The 16,960-nt window shown below is 32.6% G+C and overlaps 1 protein-coding gene across 6 annotated transcripts in view; it reads right to left on the bottom strand.

Annotated features, from left to right (window-relative positions):
* The window catches only part of STYX (serine/threonine/tyrosine interacting protein), a 38,976-nt gene that overhangs the window by 10,158 nt on the left and 11,858 nt on the right, over positions 1 to 16,960 (bottom strand). For 5 of the 6 annotated variants that reach the window (XR_012073613.1, XR_012073614.1, XR_012073615.1 and 2 more), the window contains exons 3-9: positions 16,697 to 16,750; positions 12,951 to 13,048; positions 10,849 to 10,909; positions 10,425 to 10,461; positions 9,966 to 10,005; positions 9,825 to 9,875; positions 7,954 to 8,026 (exon numbers count right to left, since the gene is read on the bottom strand). Coding sequence is in view for 2 of the 6 variants with exons in the window: in XM_006199771.4 (XP_006199833.1) it covers positions 7,954 to 8,026; positions 9,825 to 9,875; positions 9,966 to 10,005; positions 10,425 to 10,461; positions 10,849 to 10,909; positions 12,951 to 13,048; positions 16,697 to 16,750 (414 nt within the window). In the remaining 4 variants the exon portion in view is untranslated. The remainder of the gene's footprint in view (positions 1 to 7,953; positions 8,027 to 9,824; positions 9,876 to 9,965; positions 10,006 to 10,424; positions 10,462 to 10,848; positions 10,910 to 12,950; positions 13,049 to 16,696; positions 16,751 to 16,960) is intronic. The other variant, XM_031679052.2, reaches the window with a different exon arrangement.

The following is a 16,960-nucleotide window of genomic DNA, read 5'->3' as shown; positions in this document are numbered from 1 at the left end:
AACTAACTTTAATATTCATTTAAATTCTTGGATACCCAAAACATTTAAAAAGTGATTAATGTGTATGTTACTGGTATTGTTATGTTAGTTTATACTGAAAAATCTGATGCCATATTGCTGTAAGAGAAATGCAGGCTTAAAATTCCCACCTCATAACTTTACATTTACTAATGAGCCTATAAATCAAGCCAATAGCTTACACTAGGGTATCACACACTGAACTGCCAGTCAGTATGTGTTCTCTGCCACTGGGGCATAAGCCATATGATCTCTGACTTCATCCTTTAAAACACACACATACCCTAAAAATCCCAAATGGCAATCTCATAAAATGATTATAAGAATAAGATAAAATATTTTAAAAATCAGATTACTATAAGGCATTTAATGGATTCAAGTTTATATTTGATCCTAATTTCTTAAAATCAATAATCCTCTACTTCCCAGTTACAGATGGAGTAATATAGGCATTTATGTCCCTCTCCCCTTTCTGGAAACAAGCAATGGAGAACTCCTTATTTGATGAAACTAGGAAACATCAATACCCCCGAATATGAGAAGAATGAAGAGAAAGAGAATTGTGATTAGGAAGGCTCATCAAGAGGGCTTTTGGGATCCTGGCAAAGGTTCAATTTCTTGACCTGGGTGGTAGTTACATGGATGTTTATTTATACTTAATGCATTTTTCTATATGTATATTATATTTCACAATAACATTTTTTTAAAAAATGAAACCAGACTAAGATATGCACAGAAGATGCCTAACTGCAGGTATCAGGCAGAGTCGGTACAGTTCAGAGTTCTCCAATAAAGGTGGCAGACCTAAGACAAACCTAAGAAGCCTTTGCATAGAATGATAATGTCAGGAAGTATGTGTGGGCTGTGGGAGGAGGCAGGGCATATTAAGGAAAATGTGAACATCCACGCTCTCCACTCACTGAGTAGAGAGAGTCATAGCACCAAGAAAAGTGTTAATGAGAAAGTCTCCCAAGACAGCTGGGAAAATTTAAGCTGCCTACCTTTCCCAACCACTCCTCTGGATCCTTTCCCACTTTCCTGTTGGGCAAATACAGCTGATCTAGGAAGAATATCTCCAGTTCAAAGGTGGCCAATAATCCAAAAGGAACCAAAGTAGATCTTATGTAAAGACATTTGCGGGGGGTGGGGGATGGGGCGATGTGATAACCAAAAGTCATATAAAGAATACTGCATAAAAATTACCCCATGAAGCAGGTAAAAATTAGTAATAGTTCTCCATGAAATCAATGAGAATATGGCATTTCTGAAATAAGTTCAAAGAAGAGATAAAAGGACTCATGGAAGAAACATGACAATGAAAGAGATGATACAACAACTATTAGAGCCCAACAAAAAACTGGAAGAGAGGACAGAAGCCCTACAGAAATAATGAATATAACAGAATCAACAAAGAGAATAGACCATACTGTGCAATTCTGGCACATTATCACCTACCCTTTTCTCCTGTATTGTTCCAAACAGCACATAAATATGCCATTTCCTACCATTTTAGAAAACAACCCTCCTCTTAATCCTAGTTTCCCCTCCAGCTACTGTTTCATTTCTGTTTTCTCCTAAGTATAATTCCTGGAATTACCTATTCTTACATTCACATTCCTCTCTCCATTTTCCCTTGAAATCTGAGCGATTATCCTTATCCTTCCCCTTTCATAAAAAACTGTTTCTCAAGGGCACCAATGACTTCACATTCCTAATCTAATGTCAATTCTCAGCCCTTATCTTATTTAACCTATTACCAGCTTTTGAAACAGAGGCTCATTCCCTACCCTTCGAACACCTTCACTTGACTTCCCAAACACCAGACCATCCTGATTTTCTTCCTATCTCATTGGTCACTCTTTTTAGTCTCCTGCTTATTCCTCATCTCCCCAACCTTTGCATGTTGAGAGTGCATTAAGGTTCTGTTTCTGAAATCTTTCTCTATCCACACTCACTTCTCTAGTGATCTCACCCAGTTTCAGGGCTTTCAATAGCATCTATATACTGATAAACCCTAGATAGACAGTTCTTTCTTATGAACTCCGGGCTTATATGTATACCTGCACATTGTCTAAAAGCTCTCTTAATCTTAACATGACCAAAATCGATTCGATCTTATTCCCTTCCAAACTTCATGCAGCTGGGGGCCTGGGCAAGGATATAGCTCAGTAGTAGAGTGCATGCTTAGCCGGTACAAGGTCCTGGATTCAACCCCCAGTACCTCTATTAAAAAACAAAAAACGAAACTTCACACAGTTTTCTCCCATACAAGTAAGTAGCAGTTCCTCTTCAAGTACAAGTAAGTAGCAGTTCAGGCTAAAATGCTTAGATTCCTCCTGATCTCTACATCCAATCCATCAGCAAATCCTGTTAGCTATACTGTCAAATAAATCCGGAATCTGATGTTTCTTCACCTCTTCTCCTGCTACCACTTTGGTCCAAACCAGTATTCTCTTTAAACTCCACCACTGCAATAGCCTCCTAACTCATGTATCGGCTTCACCCCTTAGCCCAACAACCCCTACAGTATGTACACAGTATATTATATTCAACACAACAGCCAGATGATCTGAAGTTATTCCTTCACTTAAAATAGAAGCCAAAGGCCTTACTTACAATGGCCTATAAAAGCCTACACATGTGGCCCCTTTCCTCTCAGTTCTAATCTCCTACTACTATTCCACTTGTTTACTCTGTTGCAGCCACACTGATCTTACACTTCCTTGAAAATATTATGCACACTTCCATCTCAAGGCACTTGCCTGTATTCCCTCTACCTAGAATGCTTTCCCCCAAATATCAGCATAGCTTGTTCTCTTAATTTCTCCAGGTCTTTGCTTAAATATCACTTCTTCAGTAAGGCCTTTCCTGATCACCTTTTAAAAATGCAATTCACGTTGCACCTCTCTCCCTTACTTTTCTCTGTGACCCATTACCACCTGATCTACTATATCTTACTTTGTTTATTGTCTAATTCTCTCATTAGAGTAAGTTTCATGAGGTCAGAGATTCGTCTCTTTTGTTCTCTGCTTTACTGCTACTGCCTAGAGCAGTTCAAAAAAATGTTTGTTGAAACAAAGCATGGAAAAGGGAAGAAAAGCCCTGAAAAATCAAATAAAAAGAGAAAAGAACAAGATAGGCAATAATTACAGAAAAAATGGCAGATACAGAAGACAAAGGGAACCAACATAAACTATGTCTCTGGGAGGAAAAAAAAGGCAAATGAAACAGAACAAAACAAAAGCCAAATACATAATGGAAGAAAATTTTCTGAAATAAGGGAAGGCTTGAATCTGTAAGTGGTAAGAGCACACTATGATTCAGAAAAAAACTGATACAGAGCAATCAATAAGATGTATCCTGATAAACCATCCCTTCTGATCCAGACAACACTTCTTCCTCCCAATCATGTCTTCTAAGGGGGAAAATTTTTTTTAATTAGGCTCCCCTCAGACTTCTTTGGAGCAATATTCAATGTCAGGTCTGTGTACAGGCCTATAAGGGAAAAAGCATTAAACAAAAATTTTATATCTAGCCAACTGTCATTCAAACAAAAGAGCAACAGAAAAATACTTTCCAACATGCCAGGATTTAGGGAATAGTGTTCAAGAACTCTTCTTTAAAATATGCTCAAAGACAAACTCCAGGAGTTGAATTAAGAAACTAGAATCCTATTTAAATACAGAACTAAGGATAAACAACTAGAAAATATGGTTGTAAGACAGAATGTATATATTATAATCTGTAACAATGTAGAAAAAGTATAATCTTTTTGAAAAAGGAGGTGACAGGACAAATAACAGAACGTAGTTTAAGCAGATGATCCTGTATTGGTCAATGCTATTTAAAACTGCAAAGCCCCAAGAGGTACAGTATTTAAATATTTTTAAAGGTATAAGAGGTGGCTTTCAGAAGAACTAAGAGTCGTAACAACAAAACAGGTAGTGGGGTGGGGGAAGAAGCAGAGGTATATAAATTTTTATCTTTTATAGAGCAAATCAACTGATAGTTATTTAAATGTGATAACTCAAGAAACATAAATAAAAGTTATATATAGTTATAATATATAGTTATTAAAGTTATAATTGTGCCCATTAGATTTAAAAACAATTTATAAACTTAAAAATTATCAAAAGAATACAAACATACCAAAAAATTAATGAATTTTATAATGAAAAGTTTAAAAAAAGATGTATTTAAAACAGAAAGCATGACATGAAACAAAATGATACACAAAAGTATATGTCATTTTTAGAACACGAAAGTGGATAAATTCACCTATTAAAGAAAAATGTTGGTAACAAATCAAATAGCAAAATTCAGCCATAGGCCATAACAGGACATGCATCTAAAAGAAAGTGATTTAGAAAGGTGGAAAAAAATGAAATGAAGAAACTCACAAGGCAAATGTAAACAAACAAAATAGTAAGTATCATAATATTAATATTAAACAAGGTTAATGTCAAGGTAAAATAATTGAATGGAGAAATAATAAAGTATATAACTACAATGAAGATCTAACTTGAATTTTATGTACCATATAATACAGCACCAAAATTGGCAAAGAAACTAGAGGAAATAAAGAAAAAATAAACAGAAACATAATATAGTAAAAGCATTTCAATTCACCTCTCTCAGCCCAAGTCAGATCAAGTGGACAAGTACAATCAGCCCTCTGTATGCACAGATGCAGAACCCACAAATACAGAGGGCTGACTGTATTATGCCATTTTATATAAGGAACTTGAGCATCCTTGCATTTGGAACCCACAGTGGGTCCTGGAACCAATCCCCCATGGATACTGAGGGATGACTGTATATTGAACTTTATGCCCTGAAAACAAAGAATAAATACATCTTCTTTCCAAATGCACAGGAAATAGTCATAAAATCAGTTGTATATTAGGTGGGCCACAAAGAAAACATTAGAAAATAAATCCTATCACCTTTACAGTTTTTTAAAAAACTCAAAATGTTAAATGAAATCAAAGAATATCAAGTTATAACAATAAAAAAATTCTGCATAGCAGAATCTGTAGGATATGGCTAAAGCAATGCTCAGAGGATAATTCATAGTCTTGAATTCTTGAAAGAATGAAGAACTAAGCTTTCAACTCAAGAAATTCACAAATTAACAGAAGCAGCAAAAACAACAAAAGCTAAGGAAAGCACGAAGCAAGCAGAAATTCAAAAATAGAAAAATTATTTAAGATAACCTTATCAAGGGAAAAAGCACAGATATACAAAATTAGAAAAAAGAATGGAAAAATAATCACAGAATCAGAAGATATTAAAAGAATACAAGACATTATTTTCCTCAAATCTATGTCAAATCTTATAAAATGAATGATTTTATAGGAGGTTATGAAACCATCCAATATCCTGAAGAGTATATACAAATCAGACTTAACCTATCAAATAAAGAAAGCTGTCTAAGAACTGGTCCACTCTCAAACTATATGAATGAAATAATGAACAACTGAATTAAGAAATCAAGGTCTGATGATTTCACAGGTATCATATATAACCAAAACATTAAGAAGCAGATAACTCCAATCTAATTTACATTGTTCTAGAGTATATAAAAAGAAAGCAAGCCTCCATTTTACAAATGAGAACATTGTGATAGACACCAAACCAGAAAAGGGTAGTACAGGAAAAAAGTTGCAAACTAGTATCACTTATTCAACTAATTCCAAACTCTTGAAAAAAAAAGATATTAACAAATAGAATCTAGCAATACATTAATGGAACATCGTCTACCAAAACCAAATAAAATCTATTTGTGAAGCAAAAGGATGATTCAAAGTTAAGACATCTAGTATAATGTGTGTGATCCAATAATTCAATTCACCACATTAATAGCTTAAAGGAGTAAAACTACATAGTCATTCCATTAAAAACTTTTTTACAGCTAAAAATCAACATCTATTCCAGATAAAAACTCTATATAGGAACAGATGAACACTCACACAAACACATACACAATGTAATACTAGAAGCACTGACATTAAAATCAAGAACAAAGTATGAGTACTACATCACTATTACTTTTCATTGTTCTGATACAATGACCATCTAATGAGAAAGAAGTCAAAAAAAACTAGAAAAATGGCAAAATTATTATGATTCGGAGATGAAAACCTAAGATAATCAACTAGAAAATGTCTTAGATTTTTTAGAATTTAATAAGGTTGCCAATGGGTAACAATAAAAATCAATAGCTTCCCTATATACAAATAAGCAATTAGAAAACATTCTGGAGGAAAATTTTATTTACAATGGGAAAAGAAAAGTATCTTAGGAATAAATTTCAAAAGAAATGCATATATTCTATACAAAGAAAACTTTATAAAACACTAAAGGATATAGAAACTGACTTCAATAAATGGAACATACTCTTAGAGGGGAAGACTGAAAACTTTAAAGGTGTCAATGGTTTCTGAACTGTGAATGTAAAGATAGTATTATTAAAAACAACTACAGGACTCCTTCCAGTAAAGTTCACACCAAAAAATAAGTGTTAAGAACTTGCCAGGAAAATCCCAGAAAGAACATTAATGAGGGAATCCTCATTAAACTAAATATTTAATGTCAGTAATATAAATTACATAATACAGTTTTTAAAATTCTTTGATACAAGTGCAGCAATAAGTAAACCAATGGAACAGAATACAAAGTCAGAGAAAGACTCAAGTATAGATCAGAATTTGGTATATAATAAAAAAGGTATTTCAAATCAGTTGGCTAAAGATTTTCTTACTATACAAAAAGTCTTTATAAACCAGTGAGGAAAATATCAACAACTTGATAGAAAAATGGGCAAACTATAAAGAGTTGCCACTTCTACCACCTTGATGACAATGATTAAGAAGTTTCATAAAACACTTTTTGCTATTGGTATTGATTAGGGTATGGGTAAACACATCCTTGTTTCCTGGTGGTATAAGTTTTACATTATTTCCGCCTTTTTAGAAGCAATTTGGCAACAACAAGTTTCAAATGCCCTCTGACCCAGCAATTCCACTCTGATCCAGCAATTCCACTCTGATCAATTATCTTACAGGCATATTCACACATGTTAACAAAGATGTATCTACCAGGATATTCTTTCCCATACTGTTTAAAATCATGAAAGGCTGGAAACAATCTAAAAGTCCATGTATAAAGAACTGGTCACATAAAACTATAATACATATATACACACATGCACATATACACATAAAAATATGCAAGTAGAGCTATATATGCTGTTCTAGAATGATCTTCAAGATACTAAACAAGCTGAAGTCAAGGATACCACTGTGTGCCTTTTAAACGAATGAAATAAAAACTAAAAGTAAATTAAATATGAAAATGAAGTTAAAATTTAACATTTGGTAACCAAGACAACCCATTTTGTAGTGCTCTTTATGTCTCAATGTGAGATTTATTCCTCCATAAGTGGATGGAATCAGCCAGAGCACATTCTTCAACTTACGATTTTCCTTCTTGGAAAAAATTAAATAAACTTATCAGATGTTCACAGGTTTATTTTATTGTCTCTTTTAGAGCATCTTCTAGGCACCATCAAAATGAAAAGAACATGGAAAAGATATAGCACATAAAATAGAAAAAGCTGCTAAATGTAATATACTTAGAATATAAACTCTCTTATGGTCTGTATATGTGATCAAAACAAAAAACTGAAGAAATTTCTAACATCAATTATTTTACTTTATACTTAACAATATGCCTTTAACAATTTTTCTTCTTGTTAACAGCAGCTTTTAAGAAAATACTTTTAAATAGAGATGTAAACGAGAATGAAGAATGAAATTAGTCAGATTATGGCAATTTTTAAGTATTTACAAAATACTACAACTAAATTAAATGAACATAAGATTTTAATTATACTACTTTAGACTGTCTGAAAGAGGAAGAAGGAGAAGTTACCTGAAGTTGATGGACAAATCCAGCATTAGGATTAATACAAAATCTTCTTTCTTGAACGTAGGCAAATGCATCTCTGAAAACAAAAAAAGAAAACTAAGGAGATAATATTTTTTCATGAAATAACCTCAACTTTTCCAGAATTTATCTAAAACCGGAACTTATCCAGCAATTTATCTAAAATAGGAAATCATAATCATACAGTTTGTACTACAGAAAGGTAGTGAGTTGCAGTGGAAAAATTGACAGCATGGTCAGACTAAATACTGCAATTCCTTTGCTTCCCAGCTGTATGTCCTAAGAGACACTTCTCAACTTCTCTAAGCTTTATTTTTCTTGTCTATTAATTGGGGATTACAATAATTCCTATCTTGGAGCACTATTGTGAAGATGGAAGATAATAAGTATAAAACATCTTGTATAGCATCTGTCACATAGCATATGCTCAGATATTATCACTGGTTAAATGAAAAGTGTATCTACTTCCTTGTGTCGTTGAGATAAAAGTGCCTGGAATAGTACCCGGTACGTGGCAGAGACTCCATAAATGGAACTTATTTTCACTATTTCACTCCCCCTTTTTTTTTTTATTGAAGTATAGTCAGTTTCACTATTAACATTCTTATTGACATGGCACCAAATAATAAAGAGATACATACATTAAATATTGCCTACCAAGCATTAATCTTTTTCTATTAAATAAATAAAACATTTGTATTCAAATAATATTTTTTTTAGAATACTTGAGCAAATTTTTCCATTATAATTTAAAGATAAAAGTAGCAAACAAACTAAAGCATTTGAATATCTACTATGTGTCAGGCATGTGGACCCAATGCAAAACATAGCTCAAATGGAGAGAGTAATGGGAAACATGACATAAGAATGAAGAGGCTGACAGGGGCATGTCATGGGAAGTTTCACTGGCCATGTTAAGAATTACTAAGGGTCAGAAACTTTTGAGAGATATTTAGGGTAAGGTGATATCCGATCAGATTAATCTTTTGAGAAAATAATTCAGAATGTGGTGTGGAGAACAGAACATACCAAAGAAGGAAAGAAACATGAGACCACCAAGGAGGTGACTACTGGGAGAGTCCAAGGGTGACATGATTGGCGCTTGGATCAGGAGAGTAAATGATGATAAAGAGAAAAAGCCAGACTCAAGGTATTTTTAGGACATAAAACAGAAAGGATTTGGTAACAGGTCAGTTTGGGAAATGAGCAGTGCAAGAGAAGGTGGTATCAACGATTACAACAGATTTCTAACTTGTACACCAAGACACACTAAGAAAGAAAATACTGTACACTGGCCAGCTTTTTTGTTTGTTTGTTTTAGGGTGAAAAGCTCATCAGCCTGGCCCCCTCCCCTCGTCTATGCAATATGCTTGGAAAAGATGGTTTTGGATAAGACAGAGTACAACGAATTTTGAACAGACACTAAAATAATTTCTAGGTAATTTTTCATCCAACTACTGTTAAAGGAAAACATAATTAACTTTTTAAACAAAGCAAGCAATTATATCTTTGTGTAAGAGTTTTTAAACTCAGATTAACCATTCTCCAATAGTAAGCAAGCAGTTTCCCATGGATTATTTCAACTATAATTACCTTGGGTTCTCAAAATAACAAGAGATAGCACTAGCTCCATAAAACAACAAAATATTAGCCTAAGCAGATCTACACACGATAGACAAGCTACAAATAGACAAGCTACAAAGATTAAGAGACTAATCACAGGATGTAAGGGTCTGCCTAATTAAACATAGACTAGATGACAGAATCAGATAAACTTCAAACTCCCAGACCATCTCCATTCAGCTTCACTTTAATGAGAATTTAAATTGTGGCTAGGTTTCAGAGTACTTTCTTACCTGTACTTCATTCCAAACGTTTCCATAATGTACGCAATAACAAAGGCAGCACTGAAGAGGGGGAAAAAATTTTAGAAAAAACAGAAAACACAACTCATTAATTAAATGCTAGAGAAAAAAAGATTATCTCTAACTTCATACCTCCTGGAGATCCCTGCATTCCCATGGACAAGAACTTTTCCTGAAAAATAAGAAATAGTTATTCTGATAGAAAGACATCTTATTCAGCAGCTAAAATATATTAAAACCATGTATCATACCACAGTAAAATATATCTTTTCTCAAACATTTTATATATGCAACCTGGATATTTATTAATTTTCAAATCTTTATGGTGTATTTCTATTAACTGTGTGGAGATTACAATAGACTTTTAGGTTACAGAGATTTAAAGCTGACCTAGAATTTGAAAATAGTTCTATGGGGATATTTAAGAAAGCCTACTCAAATGAAACAAGAAGTTGGGAAAATACAGATTTGGGAAAAGTCTACTATTTATAATTAAAACTTTCATATCCTGCATTTAAGACAAACACTGAAAAACCAACTGTAACAAGTAATCTTCTAAAAATAAATGCAAGTAAAGGAAATATTATTTACCTCCACTTTGTAAGCTCCCATCAATAAACTCTTTAGTCTGAAGGCAAAAGAAAATGTGTTATAATAAAATATATGGTTAACATAAGCATAAAATACAAAATACATACAGTGAAACAAAATATTCTGAAAGTAATTTTCTGCTGATTTGTATGAATAAAAATTACCTTAAGTCAAAAATCTTCAAAATGCTGCAAATACAACTATTAAAAGTTTAAAGTTTTGTTTGAATTTAAGAAATCTGAAGTGTGATTTCTCAAATATACGGAGATGAAAAAAAAGTTTTAAAAATAATAAATTTTCTTTAAAATATAATCCCACAATTTTCAGTCATAACAAAGTAAAAGCATTATAGGAGAAAATGAACCACAATTAAGAGGACAGATCTTAAAGAAAGTTTAAATGACACTAATATATTGATACCTACCATGGGGAAAAAACGTATTATATTTTCAACTGGATTATCTGCAATATCCAAGACTAAATATCTGAAAGTAGAATATTTTGTGATAAGCACACTTTCAAATAAAATTCTTCATATATAAAAAATACAAAAATTTCTTGGCAACCATGAAAATAATGCAAAACAACTTTCAAAATATCATATCCCCAAAAACTAAGCCATAGACTTTATACTGTTTGAAGGTATAGTGTTTAAATCCTTACATAACATGTTACCATTTCTCTGATATCTTAGTATAAAAAACTTATCTGCTTAAAATAGAAAAATCGCAAGTAGGAATAAACCTCTAGATCAGAGTGGACCTAGAAAATAAAGACGAAAATTGCCCGTTTTCCTTGTTGTTGTTCTTCTATTTCTACCAACTTCCCTAGGACTACAAGATTCTTCTCTGGGCGGTCATTCACAACCCTACAGGGCACAATTCAGAGGAAGCCCAAAGTCTGAGAGAGAAGGAACTAACTAAAATAGAAGGCAGCAGTCGATGGAGCATGAGGCAAATATTGTCTGAACTAACCTTGAGTAGAGCAAAGCATAGCCAGAAGACCACCTGTCCTGGAATTTTACACTTCGAAAAACCTTTAAAATAAGGCATTTTAATATACTAGACTTACTTTATTTTGTGAAAAACTTCCATTTCTAACCTATCCAAGACCACCTGTTTATTAACACAACTATAGGTAATTAAGTTATAAAATTAATTTTTAAAGTCAATATTGCTGTCTTTAATGATCATTTTGGTGGTAACAACTTCAACAAATTCAGAGCTTATCACAGAGAAGCTGCACCTAGGACATTTTGGCACTAAAAATAAAAATTCTATACCAATTAGAAATGTATGTATGACATTTTAAAATACAACATTTTCATTTTCTTTAATGTACACAAGTCTGTATGTGTGTATACATAATACACATATACAATAGAGAAGGTTTAGAAGGAAAATGCTAACTAAAGTTAAGTTCCTCTGGGTTGCAGAATTATGGACAACTTTTAAAATATTTTTCTTGGTGTCATTCTGTATTTTCCAAAGTATCTATAAAGAACAAGTATTTCTTTTGCAATTAGAAAAAATTCAATCTATTTTATTTTGGAATAGACATTCCTTTTCTAAAACTAGTTTTTTATTGACGGATAAGTATACATACAGTAAAACATTTTTACAGTATAAAGATATTTGCAGTGAAAAATAAGTCCCTCTCTACCATTCCAGATCCTAAATTTCCCTTCTTAGAAGCAACCATCGTCAAATTTCTAGTCTGTTAGTCCATAAATTTTCTATGCATATACAAGAATATATGCCTAATGTATTGTATATATATTTAAGCACATCAAGAGTACACACGACTCTGCACCTTGCATTTAATAAATCTTTTGAGATTAGTCCATATCAGCACATAGAAATATTTCATTCTTTTCTACAGTTTACAGCATTCTACTGCATATTCACACAATATATTTTAGAGTATCTCATACTGATGGTCATTCAGGTTGCTTTCATTTTTACAAACAATGAAGAACATTAAAATATTTTTAACACATATGCTGTTATATAAAATACAAATATCTCTAGAATGGTATCCAAAGCAGAGTTAACAGTAGCTGCCTCCTAGCTAGAGATAAGCTAGGTAGCTGGGTTAAGGGGAGGAAAGAGACTTTTTCACTGTATGCTTTTTTGAACCCTTGGCCCTTGTATCACAGCTGTAATACACCTTACTTTTAAAATGAAGCTAAAATAAAGAACATGAAAAACCATCAAATGCTCAATGGCATTCATCATAAGATAAATGAGAAAGGCAAATTAAAACTACACAAGATACCATTTTTACTCCAGGAGAAACTTTTCAGTATACATTCTTTTGAACCTTTAGAATTCCCCATAATGTGCATGAATTACTTATTTAAAATACTTTAAAGGAAGTTTATTCTTTAACTAGTGTATTGTATGACCCATCTTTATGAAACAGGTATGTATAGAAGAAAAATCTGATATAATAAAATCAACTTGAAATAAAAATTACATGTTTATTACCCTTAACATTTTTATAAATTATAGCAACAATTCTTACCTAAATAATTGTTGAAAGTTGGGTTTAATAAAGTTTGCTTCAATATTTTGTCTTATACACATTATATGAGTTATTCCATGTTTCTGTAGTATAGGTAGCTACAAAAAAAAAAAAGAGGTAAACAGGAAAGAGAAATAGTTTAAAATACAAAATATCACCTTACTGCAGCATTGATATTTGAAATACAAAGGATTCAACTTTAGAATTACTATTGCTACATCCAAGCCTTAAGTACAGGAGATTAAAACTAATTGTATAAGTGATCAGCGAAATATTTCAATGACTCAAGATTACTACACTTCATGTCCTTAAAAGGCCAATAGGATTATTTTACATCTCTGATTTCAGAGTTTAATATGATCTTAAAGATAATTTATTTGGGGAACGATATACTTTCATTATATACCTTTTTGTACCCTTTCACCTTTCTTATCATGTGTAACGTACTTTTATTACTTATTATATTTATATATTGCTATTTATTTATAATACTACATCATGGTTAAAGGCATGGGTTTTGAAGTCATGAGGGCCCAAGCTCTAATCTGAGCTCTGTTAATGACCACTGTGGCTCAGTTTTCTCACATGAAAATGAGGGAAACACCACCTATTCACTGAGTGGTTGTAAAAACTACATGAGATAATACAGTGCCCGGGACACACGGCAATTGTTTTTAGTAAATGGCAGTTACATATACTGACAACAATTTTTATTTTTTAGAGAGGACTATGACATGAACAGTTGTTCAACATCACTGACCTAATTAATAGCAGTACCAGAGCCCAAAATCTCTAGACTGCTCCCTGCCTCTTCCAGTACAATTTTTCTACTGTAAGTTGAAATTAATATATACAAGTCACAAAATCTAATTAATTTTTTAGGGTTTAAAAATTCTTCTAAAGTTAAAACTGGCAACTCCAAATGATATATTCTGTGGTGCTTTTTTTGCTCTGTATTTGAATCAATTTAACATGACAACTCTAGAAGCTATCAAATATTTATTTGCAAGTGATACAGCTTTCAGTGAATTTATGGATAACATGTTACTTTAAGAGTTAGAATATAAATTCCAAGAGAGTAAGAACTTTGTAAACTGATTTATGTTAAGTATGCATAAACCAGTGCCTGGAACACAGTAGCTGTTCAATAATTATCTGTTCAATAAATGAATGAAGAAATCATGCTGGCATGACAAATCAGAATACAGTATTTTTCTACAATATTGTCAGTTTATAATCCTATAAATTTAATTCCTTTTCTATATTGTCAGTTTATAATCTACAATATTGTCAGTTTATAATCCTATACATTTAATTCCTTTTCTATATTAAGTGGTCCAGAACAGCAATACTAATAATTCACCAGAGAATTCAAAGGATAGTTTTTATCTGTTATGGACTGAATGTCTGTGTCCTAAAACTCCTATGTTAAAGACCTAACTCCATGGTAATGGTGTTGGTTGGTGAGGCTGTTGGAAGGTAATTAGATTTAGATGCAGCCATGAGGGTAAAGCACCCATGGTGGAATTACAGTGCACTTGTAAGGGGAGAAAGACACATCAGAGCCTTCTCTCTCTGCCATGTGAGGATGCAGCAAGAAGGCAGTAAGCCGTGAAGAGGGCCCTCACCAAACCCAGCCATGCCAGCACCTGACCTCAGACTCCAGCCTCAAGGACTGCGGGAAACAGGTGTCCTCTGAAGCCATCCAGCCTATGGTGTTTTATTACAGCAGCTGGAGCTAAGAAAATGTGGTTTTTAAATGTTAATTTCTGCAGCAAAGTTTACTATGTCTTGCACAGATTAGAGTTTAGTTGTCTTTGTATTTCCTGAGTACATCCTGAGATAGGGGAAGGCAGGTAAGCATTTAGTAGGATTAATAATTAATGTTTCATATTCACATTTATGGAACTTCAGAAGTGCATTCAACACTCACTCCTCTGTTTATACTTGATCTATGATATGTGAAGAAGTTTTCATATCTACTTTCTTAATGTGAGAAGCTAGCAGAAGACATACATAATTAGGGATAAAAACCTGTTTCAACAAGCTTTGAAGGCACATTACATTACTATTACTATGTAAAAACAAACAAGATAGAACCCAAAAGTAATAGCACACACAATATTTTTCACTTTTCAGCAGATTTTCACTTAGACAAAGCCAATTATGACCTTATCTCATACCTAAAAACCACAGAAAACTTTCACAGAAAGAAATACTTCGCCACTTACAGAGCCTAAATTTGTCCCTTTTATTGAAACTGGATTTTAATGTAATAAAAGATAGGCTTAACTAAATGAGTATTATTCCCTAAGGTTTCTTTATCACCATTATTATGTTGCTGTTGTTGATACTGTTTGGATGATGATATGAAAAGAAATACGGGCTATACGATGGTAACTCACAGTGGGAAATAATCAAATTTTGCCATAGAAGCTTTTCTTCAGTCTAATGAGACCATGGTGAAATTAGGGGGAAGAGGTTTTGAGAAGTTGAACTATAAACAAATACTTAAAAATTAACATGAGAAATAGTGTAACAAGTGTATTTATAAAGTGCAGTGAGAATACAAAAAGCAAACAATGTAAAACCACCTTGAAGGCCAGTATTTGTGAATGTCACACTATTCAGGCAGTAACTTTTATGTTTATCTTTTACAAAGCAAGTCACAGTTAAGTCTATAGTTATCTACCCTATCCTTTCCTTAGTACTTATATATATATATATACTTTTTACCAACACCCCATCTTTCCAGCCTAGCTGTAAGCTATCAAAATGACTAGGGCTACTTAGATATACCTCAACAGTAAAAAGCCTTCCAGTTCCAAAAAGAATGACATTAACTTTAAAAAAGACTTCCAACTACCTAATATTTATAAATATATAAAATTCCATCAGAAAAGTTTTAAATTCTACAGTTTTTATAAAATCTACTGCAGTTAAGTATTATATACAAGAATACTAACTTCTAAATAGGCAGGACATTGGGGAGAACATTTTTGATATAATGTTTCACATTATACTTCAAAGAGAATTAGTACCATTGTCATAATTCACAGGGCTGAATCCTTTAGGAAGTAGCAACAAGACTGCTACATATATTTAAATAAGATCTACACTTTTAACTATGTTAATACATAACTTACTGAAGAAATATATTTCAGTTTAACTATATAGGACATCTATAATATATAGTACAATACTTTACAACCTGGATCATCTAGACTTCTAAAGTTTGGAAAAACAGAAACAAGATTTGAGTCGCTTCAGTTAAAATACGTCGGTGTGTATGAATGCATCCGTGTGCTCCCTCAATTTCTCTCTCTCTCTCTCACACACACACTCACACACACACTCTCTCTCTCTCTCACTCTTGATAAGGTAAGGTTAACTAAAGTTAAATACCTTATTTTGTGATTTTATTGTATCTCATTTTTTTTCAGAAGCTATGATTAACAATTACAGATGTCTAATATTTTAGAGGATAAATAAATTATTAATGGTCAATTTTAAATACACGGATTTCATAAGAAAAGTAAAAGTAAAACTCATTTGTGATTTGTGGTGAAACACTGGAGAGTCACTGGTCCAGTAAAATTTGGAAAAAATAAGATACCGCAGAGTGACAATTACTGTTAACATGCAATATTAGTGGACCCTCCCTCAAATAAAACTCTACTAAAAAAAATGTACTCCAAATAGTTGGTCAATAAAGTCTCTTGATGAACCTAATCTAAAGTTCATACCTTGCTTTTCATAGCAGAAGAATATGGGCCTAAAAACAGTCCAGGTAAAATTTCCTAGGGGAAAAAAATTGAGATATTTACCATCAGCAATTTATACAAAATATGTACCATATAAGTGGATTTGTGAAGTGTTTTCATACTTATAACAATTTCCTAAAAAGTTTGTCATTTAGTGAGTATTTTCTAGCCATACTGAGCAAATGATTGGGAGGAGAAATGCAGATGTGTTTTACATAATCAAATGACACTTTAAAAGTTTAAATG

This window comes from Vicugna pacos, chromosome 6, assembly GCF_048564905.1.
Source record: "Vicugna pacos chromosome 6, VicPac4, whole genome shotgun sequence".
In the NCBI taxonomy this organism is placed as follows: Eukaryota; Metazoa; Chordata; class Mammalia; order Artiodactyla; family Camelidae; genus Vicugna; species Vicugna pacos.
The sequence above is the reverse complement of the archived record's forward strand: the minus strand, read 5'-3'. Positions and strand labels throughout refer to the sequence as shown.